Source organism: Danio rerio, chromosome 13 (genome assembly GCF_049306965.1).
Source record: "Danio rerio strain Tuebingen ecotype United States chromosome 13, GRCz12tu, whole genome shotgun sequence".
In the NCBI taxonomy this organism is placed as follows: Eukaryota; Metazoa; Chordata; class Actinopteri; order Cypriniformes; family Danionidae; genus Danio; species Danio rerio.
This window is the reverse complement of record NC_133188.1, coordinates 42347192-42359730: the sequence shown is the minus strand read 5'-3', so window position 1 is coordinate 42359730 and position 12539 is coordinate 42347192. Positions and strand designations below refer to the sequence as shown.

The following is a 12539-nucleotide window of genomic DNA, read 5'->3' as shown; positions in this document are numbered from 1 at the left end:
ACTAGAGATGTCATGATTTCGTAGAATTTAATTACAAATAGTTGTAAAATTTGTAGTACAGAAGAGAATAGGGATAAGGGCTGCACAATACATCATCTCAGCATCGATATCGCTATGTGTAAAACTGCAACGTGATATTGGGTTAAAAAACTCGACCTAATATAATAGGTTTTAATAGTGTGAAAAACTTTGAATTTCAATGTATTTTTTAAGCATGTCACTATAAGATTCCAACTGAATTTCAACCATTTGGGCACAAGAAGTTCTAAAGTTTGAAAAAAATCTGTGATATTAACAACTATTAACAACTATGAATACTATATGGTGTTAATTTACATTTTATTATTGCGTTTCTGAACCTCAATGCTGTTAGACTCCACTGAAAACCAAGCGATGTTTACTTCATTTTTACTTTTGTTCTGTTTTCATGTATGCTTTTATTTTGGACAATTGTGTATATTTTATGCAGATTTACTCATCTTAAAATATGAATTCTTTCCAAACACAGTTACTCAAGTCATTTTGTGAAATTATATTAAAATCGTAATATGTATAGCAGAAAAACGAAATATCACAATGTATTTTTTTTTCCGATATCATGCAGGGATATTTATAGATTAAATATTGTTGTCATGTTAACTAGGACCATCAAAAAATTGCATTAAATACTGCCATATAATTAGCATTAAATAGCATTAAAAAGGGCCATTTAATATTGGAACTACCAGAATTCTATAACTACTAGAATTATCATATTGATTATTCTGTACGTTCTCATATAAGACAACATATTAGCATGTCATATTTGCATTCAAAGCTATTAATGAGATAATAAAATGAATATTTGAATATCTGTCATCATATTTAATTACAGTATCACCCTCAAAATACGTTATCTGTGGAAATACAACTACTACTAAGCTACGGTGTCTCACTTTATAATATGTACTTGCACCGAAATTAAAAATTTTATATAATGTACTTATTGTGTGAAGACATGTTTTTACTTTGTAATTGTGACTGATTAAATACATGCATGTGTGAGTACACTGTATTTATTTTTTGATGCAAGTACATAGTAATTTACACCACTTACACCAACAGAAAGTTACATTTTGTTAGCAGGAAGTTGAGTGGCAACAGAGGCACTGATATTTAAAGTCACAGGGGAAAGTAGCAGACACTAAAATGTATGAGGTCATTTTGACTGCTACACTGCATGGAGTATTGTGTGTAGAATGTTGAGGTAATAAATGAATTTAATCCATTTTGGATTAAGGCTGTAATATAAAAAACATGGAAAAAGTACTTTCATGATGCACTGTATGCTAATTAAAGGGAGAAACATATATATTTTTTTTAATTATATAATTATCATAATATTATATTTAAAACATTTGCCATAACATCATGTTCAGTCTCATATATAACCAACGATAAAAACTCACATCGACTGGTTTCCCGTCCTCCAATCGAGTGGTGATGAAGGTGCGTCCACTGACGTCTATGCCAGATCTCTCAGCAGTGACTTGTCGTTCGATTAATTCACAGTCCAGGTAGATGGAGACAGCGTTACTCTCCACAGAAACTCCCAGCTTATGAAACTGTCGATCGAAGAGGGCGTGCAGGTCTCGATTCTTGAACACATACAGGAGGCTGTTCTTCAAAAAACCCAGAGCCAAAAACTCCACTGATTTCTTTGCCCCATCCACTATTAATGACACCTAAATGAAGAGAGGAGAGAAGAACATTAGAGGCTCATTAAGGCAGTTAATGAGATAAGACTGAAGTCCTAACTTATTACCGTTTGTAAAAGAGTGCCATTTATATAATGATAATTTTGTCAATCTTGCGGAAATTATTGGTTTTTGAGCAGGCCCTGATAGATCACTGGGTCCCATTCACTCACAATGTATGTAAAAGACTTGCATGTAAAATCTTAACACAGTGGTAATTATATTACATAAAACAAATGTATAGTTACAACATTGTGTATATTTATTATTAAAATGTGTTTTTAAATATTAGCAAAAGAGTAAGGATTCTTCTGAATAACATGAATAAATCTATGGACTTAATTAGCTTGAAGCTACAGTATTTTAAGTATAAAAGTGAGTATAAATAAAAAATAATACATTTTTAATGGATGGATGGATGAATGGATGGAAATATTTAAGAATGGATGGACGAACGGATGGAAATATAAAATGATGGATGGATGAAAATATAAAATGATGGATAGATGAAAATATAAATGGATGGATGATGGAAAATAAAATGATGGATGCATGGTAATTTAAAAGGATGGATGGATGGATGGAAAATAAAATAGATGAATGGATAGATGAACATATAAAAGTATGGATGTATGGATGTATGGATTAAAATATAAAATGATGGATGAAAATATAAAAGGATGGATGGATGGATGGATGGATGGATGGATGGATGGATGGATGGATGGATGGATGGATGGATGGATGGATGGATGGATGGAAATATAAAAGGATGGATGGATGGATGAATGGATAGATGAAACAAAATTATGGATGGATGTAAATATAAAATAATGAATGAGTAGATGGTTGGATGGATGGATGGATGGATGGATGGATGGATGGATGGATGGATAGATGGATGGATGGAAATATAAAATGATGGATGGATGTAAATATAAAATGAAGAATGGATGGGTGGAAATATAAAAAGCTGGATGGATTTAATTAATGAACTGTGGGTCTGTAACATACCTGTGAAGTTCCACCTTTGTCAAAGATCTGCAGAACAAACCAGCGATCTTTTTTAGTAGTTTTTCTGATCCGGAAAGTGGCAACGATGGAGTATTCATGAGAAAGGCCATTTGGGAACACAGACCTTAACAGAATACAAAAACACACACATCAAAAAAAATTGTAATTCATCATTCAGATTTTTAAAAATCAAATGAACTTTATTAAACTATTAGAATTACAATATTTTATCCAAAAAAAGTATTAGTTAGTTGTCGCATAAAAAAAAACATCTTTTCGATTTTTTTTACAATATATTGCGACCGCTGGGGTGATTGCATTATATTGTGATTACCCCACACATTAATAGTGTCAGATGCAGCAGATTGATTTTATGGCACCAGGTCAAACCTTCTGACACCTTATATGGCACAAAAATGTAATGAAGAATAGACTTGGGCCTATAGACTGATTTCACGCGGCCGCCATTTTGAAAATCGAAATCAAGGCCACGGAGGGAAAAAAACCCAGAAGTATAGCCTGGAGTCACAATGGAACGTTGTGTACCTGGCTGTACATCTTAACAGCGAAGAGAAAGTGACACAACTTTATAATTTCACCGCCTGACCCGAAGGTCTGTTTTGAATGAATGGTGAAAATAAAAAGGGATATTGGACCTCATTTTCAGCTAAGTTCAGGGAAATGGTAATAGGCAGCTAATGTTTTTTTTTTTCCCAAACAAACGTTTTAGATGCCATTTATTAAACTCAAGTTAATGAACTGATTCTTTCACTATACTAGACTTGTCACTATACTGAATTTCGGTATTGAAATTTAAAAAAAACATCCATTTCCTGTTAAAATTTAAGACACTGTGGAGCACATTCTTAAACAGCACTGATTTACCATTATGTTCACCAGTGCTCAACAGAAATGACTGTGATTGGCCGTAAGGGTCATCAGTTTATCGCACTTTATGATGTTTACCAAATGCAAACACAGACGAGTGATCTGCTTGATGAATCAACTGATCTTTGCGGCTTCAAAACGCTCCAGTGTCTTTGTATCTGTGTTTGCAATTGGTGGAACGGTGAATAGACGTTTTTAAAACAACACAAGAGTGTGCTACAGAGGACTGCTTTGTTTTATTGCTCAATGGGTTACATAGGCTGAAGAAGGGAAGCGTCCTCACTGTGTTTACCTGGTGCCATGAACTGAAGAATAGGAGCACACTTAAGTGTAATACTCTTAAAGAGATTGTGATTTTGTGTAACGCCTAATATAATTTTAAATATTTGAATTAAACTGAACTAAATGATAATAAAGTGATGTTTACACCACATCTGCACTTTGCAACAGCTGGAGATTTGTAGTCCACAGCATGCTGTTGCAAACGGCAGCTTCTTGAAAGAAGTGTATTGGTGTGTATGCAAAATTGTGTGGAAGTTTTGTACGTTTATAACTACCTCAGAGGATATTGGGGGTCTTGACAGGCATTGTTATTTTGGGGGTTTCGGGTTGAAACGTTTGGGAACCCCTGACCTAGAGTACCTAAAACAACAGTCAACCTTAAATGTGTTATTAGCTTCAATAACAGTTAATCTATTTTCTCTTAGTCTTGACTGAATAAGTTATAGAGAAAGCCAAGACATTTCCACTGGTCTGAAGGCACTTCTGTAGTAGCGACTCAAGACAAATCCACGCTTCAAGACTCTTTAACAATGTTTAAAAACTTTTAGTGCTTCTATCGGGTTGTTAAAAATCCCTGAAAGAATATTATTACATTTCCGAGTGTTTCTCATAACACTAAGTATTACAGAAAGAATTACTACCGCTTTCCATTTTCATTTCTTTCACACACTATTTGGTAATTTACTGGCACTTCATCAAACACAATCAGCAAAACTGACAATAGGGGGAAATCTCATGTATGAATACTTTAAAAGGACAGAAAAAGAAAGCAAAAGAAAGAGCGAGGGAGAAAGAGATCAGACTTGCAAGAGACAGGCTGGAAATGAGTTTTGGCTCAAATAGATCATTCTCTATTCTCTCTAGGCACGTCTGCATAGCTTGTCTCCTACTTTCACAGGCACAGTGGGGAAAATGCACATTATTAAAATGATATATACCCTGACTTTACATGCTGGCAAGATCAAATGCTTTTATATAAAAGGAAGACGAATGAGAAAAGGCTTATTGGGAAAACTAGTCTAGATGTATTATAGGACCATGGCAAGACTTTTACCAAAACTGACCACAAAATATTCAATCTAATTTGGCTGTAATCTACTTTTAGGAATGCTTCAGTTGAGAATAAAAATCATTTATTCACCCTCAAGATTCAGATTCAAAGCAATATGTGAAGTCAAAGTATAAACAAAACTTTAGAACTTCAGTAAATGAAAAACAAATTCAATGAATAATAGCTTCAGCTTCAGTCTGGTTTTCCTAAACTGTCACATAGCTTTTAGACCAATAGAATAAAGTGCAACTCGAATCATACAGACTACTTGTATGCTCTTTTTCGATGACATTTTGGGAAATAGCAATTGACACACTGAAAGATTAATCTTAAAAGGATAGTGTACTTAAGATATAAAGAGAAAACTGCACAATTGATCCTCTCCATTGGAGTCTATAGTAGGTTTCCTATACTGTACTGTAGAAGTCAGAGGGGAGCATAAAGTGTTTGGCTAACCACATTATATTATTTTTTTGCTTAGAAGAAGAAACTGATATTTTGGAATAGCCTGAGGGTGAGTGAATGATGACAGAAGATACATTTTTCCCTTTTTTAAAAACCTCTTAACTAGCAGGAGGACGTTGACGCACTGAGGCGCTATTTTTTACGTCAACAGATTACATAAATAGAATGTGAGAAATCTCAACAAACTATACATTACTTTAAAGTTATAAGCCTCAAGCAGTAATTGAAGGCAGCTGTTTTCAAATTAAAAGCGCATAAGCAAAGTATTTACGCAAATTTACGCAAGCAGTACACACCAGAACAGATGAAGTACATACTTCTGTTATCGTAATAACGTGACATAAACCATTGTAGTAAATTCCAGATTATTTTGAAAAAAAGTAAGGTTCCATGCACATTTTGTACAACGAAATATTATTAAATTGTGGATGTTTTTTTATTTGTTTACATCACTGTTCCTTCTGGAGACGTAGTGCTCATGTTATTCATGTTGGTAAAAAGCAATGAGTTTATAGCTTACATTGTTACAAACAAAATAAGACCGAAAAAAAAGGCAAAGATCGGTGGAGCAATTTTACTAATCATCCAAACAATGCAGTTCGACAATGCACCGGTCTGATACTCGTATCATGCTACTTCCTTTTGAAACTAGTCAGTAGAATTACTGTAGCAGTGTGACTGATAGAGAAGTTAGGGCTATTCTCATAACGATAGTAAAAGTCTGTGTGAACTGAAAGTTGCAATGACTTTTATTTTAGTATGTTGATTTACTTCCTACTGATACGGAATATTGAGTAGGAGGCATGGATTTAATTTTTCATATCATTCCCTTGTAGCAAAATAATGGTAAGAGGGGCACGGTTAAGAATATTGTGGCTGAAGTCAGTGACATAATGGGAGAAGGAGAGTCACTCCAAATGCAGAAGCAAATGATCAGACTTGGATTGACGCTTACCAAAATAGTGGTTTATATTACAGGATTAATTTCTCAGTGTAATAATGAATATTCAATCAAATAAGAGGCCACAGAAAATTCCGAAATTTCAAAGTCACTAAGTGGTTTCTTTTTGGTATATTTGATTTTTAGAATACTTTATCTTTACAGTGTCACTAAACCACTAAAAGAAAAAAAAAAGTGTAAAGAAGTCAGAAAAGTTTGAGGAGAAGTGTCATGTTTTGGTGATGATTTATTTAATTTAAAAGATTTTTTAACAGCAGCTGTTTCTTTTATTCAGCTACAAGGAAAAGTAAACGCAAATGCTTATGAGAAGTTCATCAACAATGTTAAAAAGATAACATTATTTTGTTTCCTCTGGGTGCTCCGGTTTTCCCCAGTCCAAAGACATGCCCTATAGGTGAATTGAATCAACTAAACTGGCCGTAGTGTATGTGTGTGAATGAGTGTGTGGATGTTTCCCAGTACTGGGTTGCAGATGGAAGGGCATCTGCGGTGTAAAATATAAGCTGGATAAGCTGGTGGTTCATTCTACTGTGGCGACCCCTGATAAATGAAGGGACTAAGCCAAAAGAAAATGAATGAATGAAATCAGTCATACTTTACAATAATGTTTCATTAGTTAACAGTGAACAACTGTCACATTCCTAACATGAACAAATACTGTATTTAATGTATTGTTTATAATTTGTTTATGTTAGTAAATGCACTAACTAACATTATGTAATATAACCTTATTGTTGAGTGTTATCAACAATTTGAATATTGCTCTCTAAAGTTGACCTTCACTGTTTGGTATTGTTATTTATTTATTGGTATCGCTGACTAATTTGTTTTATAAATACAAGGCTAAATTAGAGTTGAAATGGCCAGCCGGTGGAATGGACCTGGGCCGAGTAAGACCTCATAAGGGAGTGCAGCGTTTCGGAGTGCATCAACCTGGGCACCGTGACATCAATTCACTTCATCACTGAGCTGTTAAATAGGGACATCAGAGGCCATATGCCAAATATGATGGGATGTAACACTCTAATGCAGCCCATAATAAACTAATCTCTGAACATGCAGATTAATAAGCAAACAAATGCTGCCAATGCTATAAAAAGCCTCTTACTGTGGAACATTTGTTCTTCCATACTTAATGTACTATAATAATACAACTGTAGTGAAAAATTATCACAGATTGCTCCTACAAATAATAGTATAACAATATGAATTTTAAATATAAAAAACTAGACATTTAATAAACATTGCCATAATATTATTAATTAAAAATAATACAATTGCAATACAACATGTTAATAACAATACATTTTGTAAATTAGGGCTGAAGAGTATATCATTTGAGCATCTATAACACAATGTGTGTACCTGCAATATTCACGTCGCAGGATTAGATTATTTATTAAAGATTAAAAGATAAAGATAATGTTATTTTCATTATTATTTATTAAAAAGATGATCATGTTATTTTATAGTTCAATTTCTGTACTTTAATTCTGTTAGACTCCCCAGAAGACCAGAAAGTGTGGTTTATTATTTTATTTAGTTTAGTGTCTTATTATAACTTATGCAAAAAAAAAAAAGACTTGATCATTGAATTAAATCTTTCTAAATAGAGCCATTCAAATAATCTGATGAAATACTGTTCATATTGCAATATATATCGCAGCAAAAAAAAAATATCTCTATCTCAGGTGTTACGTTCTCTTGCAGAATGTACTTTGGGGTTATGTGTGTGCGTTTGTTTGTATGTGGGTGTGTCATTTTACGCGTGTGTAACGGTATGAACGACATTAGAGGATCATCTAAGAGGATTCAACATATAACTGGGGGCTCGTCCAGGATGTATTAAAGTTATTAAAAATCTTAATTTTGGCCCGTGCAGGCTTGATGTACATAAAAAAATACTGTAGATGAAACATAATGATAAGCATTGTTAAAGTATAAAATCGAATAAACTAAATTGATAAAAAAATAAAATAAAATGAAATCATAATAAAATTTAAAAATAATAAAAGAGAAAAAAAAATGTTCAACCTCAAAGAAATGTGAACAACTTTAATTCCAAAACACTCTCCAAGCATCAGTAACAAATTAAACAAATGTCCTACAGTCAAAAAAAATATTTTTGTTGCTTGTTGAAACTACTTATTTACAATGAGATGAAACAATTCTTGAGATTTCTTTGGGACAATATAATTGTTGTATGTTCAATCCACTTAAATGTGTAAAAAAATAATAAAAAAATAATAACTAAACGTAATTCCTTTATGTTCTCCCAACACAAATTGTTTGTGTGGAACCCAGCCATACAGTGTAAATACCAACAGCTGCCTTTCAACAAATCAGTTCAGTACTACTGGCTGAACATCACGTCATGCAATTAATATTCATGAGCAATGTCTGGAAGCATTATATTGCTCCTCCTGTCACTTTTCAGATCACTCCCATACCCCTTGCATCTAATAAAAACCAACACCAACCATGCAATTAGCACATCTTAGCAGAGTCATCTGTGAAACAACTAATGGAAAATAGTCTAGGGGTGTAGAACCCTCTCTTTCCATGTGACCATATCAACTGGACGCCGGGTCCCGGCTGCATTTCCTGCAAGTAAAGTGAGAGATGTTTGGAGGTTGTGCAGGGGCCTCTTTGACCCCCTTCTCCACCAGCTGACCAACGCCATCACCTGTCAGAGTTCAGTTAAACAGAGTGTGTGTGTGTGAGTGTGTGTCTGTGTAGACAACTTGGCATTCTCATCCCCCAAAACTGCACTCCACCTCCAGCCAAGACGACTCACAGTTGTAGAAATGCACCAAATGACCAGCCAGTATAGGGATGGGTGATATGGACTACCAGAAAATATTGATATGTAGTTTTCCATTATTTACACAAATACTAAACAATATCAGAGACGTTAATTAATTCATTAACATCACTGATATTGTTTAGAACTTGTATAAATACAGTTGAATACAATCCCTCTGTGAAATATTTATTCTTTTTCAAATATTTTACCTGTCATTTTTAAATGGACCAAAGAAATTTTCACAGTATTCCCAATATTTTTACTCTGGAGAAAGTCTTGTTTGTTTGTTTGTTTGTTTGTTTGTTTGTTTGTTTGTTTGTTTGTTTGTTTGTTTGTTTGTTTGTTTGTTTGTTTGTTTTGACTGGAATAATTTTTATTTTTATTTTTTTTGTATTATTAGCCCCATTAAGCAATATTTTTTTATTTTCTACAGAACAAACTGTATATTATGTTTAGAAATTTGTTGATAAAATTTCCCTCCATTAAACAGAAATTGGGGATAAAACATACATAAATCCTTATAAGAGATTTAAAATGAAACTGCAGTCTAACTACAACCGTCATATCTGTAACACAGTATCCTGGTAATTTTCTCCATATGTTTTGGGAATGTCCAATTGTTGCTGACCCGTGGTCTCATGTAAATTCTGTTTTGTCCATTTTACTACAAGTTGATTATGTGTATAATCCTGGTTTATGTCTTCTCAATGATTATACAAATTTCTGTACAAGTACACTAAAGAAGAGAATGTTGTTTGCTGGTTTTACGGCGGCAAAGAAGACAATCATACAAAATTGGTTTACCCCACACGTGTGCAAAAAAAAATTTGATTCATAGCCTCCTTAAAATTGTGACTTGCAAAGCTACAATAGCACAATTTAATAAGGCTAGACCTAGTACCATTGATGCATGGCAATGCTTTTCTTCCAGCATTTTGGACTATCTATAGGAATGACCATGTAAAGGTTTTTTTTTTTTTTTTTCCTTCTCAATGTAAATCTTTCAGATTGAAAATTGTTGATGCGTCTGTTGCTCCCCCTCCCCTTTTTGGTTGTATGAATGTCTTTTTGTTATGTTAATCTAAAGTCAATAAAATGTTGATCACAAAAAAAAAAAAGAAATTGGGGATAAAATATAAGAAATTAACACTACATCAGAATAACCTTGACAAATTCCCTTCCATCTTAACTTTTTTTTTTACCCTTCCATAAACGTTTTGCATTACACAAGCATGAAAGTTTTTTTTATGGATCAAGTTACTTTTATTCCAAAATCTGCTATTTCCGTCACACGTTTCTTATACAATATTTTAAAATGTGCATTAAAAAGGATATGGAAAAGTGATTGGAGAGAAACCCACTATCTTAAAAAAATTGATGTTATTTTCCTTTTAGATTCTCTTTATATAATGTATATTAAGGTCCAATCTCAATTCTACCTCTCAGCCCTTCCTCTTGGGGTGTCATACTCTTTTTAGCTTAAAGGCGTAGGGCTAATGCTGTGTTCACACCACCTATTCACATGTAAGTATGCGCGTGAACTTTGAGTTTACTTGCTTCATTCATGTCAAAGTCATCACACAATACAGATTTGCCTCATAGGCAGGTTTTCTGTCTGCCCGGCGACTCAAGCTTCATTGCTAAATGGCTATCATGAATTTTATTGAGATAATAGCTGTGTTAATGTGCTTTAGGAAGGTTGAAAACAGTGTATATTTGTTTGGCGCCGTGTCGGAGTCCACTAGATTCTTTCAGAGGTGCATCCAGTTCTGTGAGTTCATCAACTCCTCCAGAAAATGTACCTGCATGATGGAAGCTTTCAGCGGTGCTTCAGACTGAGCCGAGCCCAGTTTGATGAGCTGTTGTCCGGTGTGAGCAAGAGGATTTCCCCTCGGGACACCAACAACAGGCACCATGTCATAATAACGCCCCTACAAGAGCAAGTTCCTGATTGTTTAACGCAGCACGAATGTCCTATGAAGTACAGATTTTCCAACTCGAGTGAATTGCATCATTCGTGATACCTCATTCACGTTAATTGCACTGCAGGATGTCTATTTGCATTTTTGCATTTGCATCTAGTGTGATCGCAGCATCAGAGGAAGGGCTGGATAGCCTGTGAAACAGATTTTCACATGGCTGCATACGCAAGTTAGATGTACAAATAAGTATTTTTTGCCAATGTAAAAAAATTGTACCCACAAACAAGCATATGTCTTAATGCATTTATAAAAGCGTTTGCCTTTTATGGTCATGCTTTAAAAAAAGAAAAAAAAAAACATTTCACCATCTATATTCCATAATAATTACACCTGTATAGTAGTCTCACAACATACTTTCACATCTGTCACAGATAAAACTTGAATACCCTGTCAGAAAAGTCTAGTAGCTGAGAATGACCTTTTACAGTATCTGGTATACTGTTAATGTTCCTGCATTTACATACAGGTAGATGAATATGGCCATGCTGTAAATAGTGCAGCTGTTTTATTTACCAAGTAAATGCTGTTATTGCTGTAGGTAGAAAGTCCATATGCATTTTCATTCAGCATATCTACTATTTTAAATTTGTGCAAACATATTCATTCATTCATTTTCTTTTTGGCTTAGTCCCTTTGTTAAGCTGGGGTCACCAATGAACCGTCAACTTATCCAGCATATGTTTTACACAGCGGATGCTCTTCCAGCGGCAACCTATCACTGGGAAACCCACATGAACATGGGGAGAAAATGCAAATTCCACACAGAAATACCAACTAATCCAGCCGAGGCTCGAATCAGCGACCTTATGGCTATGAGGCGATTGTGTTTTTGCAAGTTTATTAACAGCATAATTATACACAGCTAGTCAGATTTTTTTTTTACTTAAAGTGGACCTATTATACACCTTTTTACAAGATGCAAAATAAGGGTGCTTTCACACCTGTGAATCGATTCAGTTGTTCCGAAACAGAGATTAAAATAGTTACATTGTTGCTCTTTGCTCTTGGAGCGGTTCGCTTTCACACTGCAAAGTTTCTAATCGGACCAAAAGAGCTAAAACAAGTCACGTGCGAGTAAACTATCCTTACATTGGTCAGAGTGTCAGGGTTTATTTTGCAGCGTCCCGCTCAGCTGTCAGGAGAGGTGGTGGTTTGGTGGTGATTGACAGGGTGCGCGCGCGTGACGTGTCTGAGGAGAGACACGGTAGGGAGGGGTGAGAAGGGTGCGCGACGATGCCTATTTGAGGACCGGGAGAGAGACGCGAGATTACCGGGAGATCATCACTCGTTTGCGGGCATCCTGAGACTCGCGAAACTTCCCGCCATACTCATAATTCTCTCTTCATATAGCCGT

At 34.6% G+C, this 12539-nt stretch overlaps 1 protein-coding gene across 3 annotated transcripts in view; it reads right to left on the bottom strand.

Annotated features, from left to right (window-relative positions):
• Positions 1–12539, bottom strand: part of col19a1 (collagen, type XIX, alpha 1) — a 101851-nt gene that overhangs the window by 61136 nt on the left and 28176 nt on the right. For all 3 annotated transcript variants that reach the window (XR_012388672.1, XR_012388673.1, NM_001077317.2), the window contains 2 exon segments: positions 2751–2874; positions 1449–1724 (listed from right to left, as the gene is read on the bottom strand). Coding sequence is in view for 1 of the 3 variants with exons in the window: in NM_001077317.2 (NP_001070785.2) it covers positions 1449–1724; positions 2751–2874 (400 nt within the window). In the remaining 2 variants the exon portion in view is untranslated.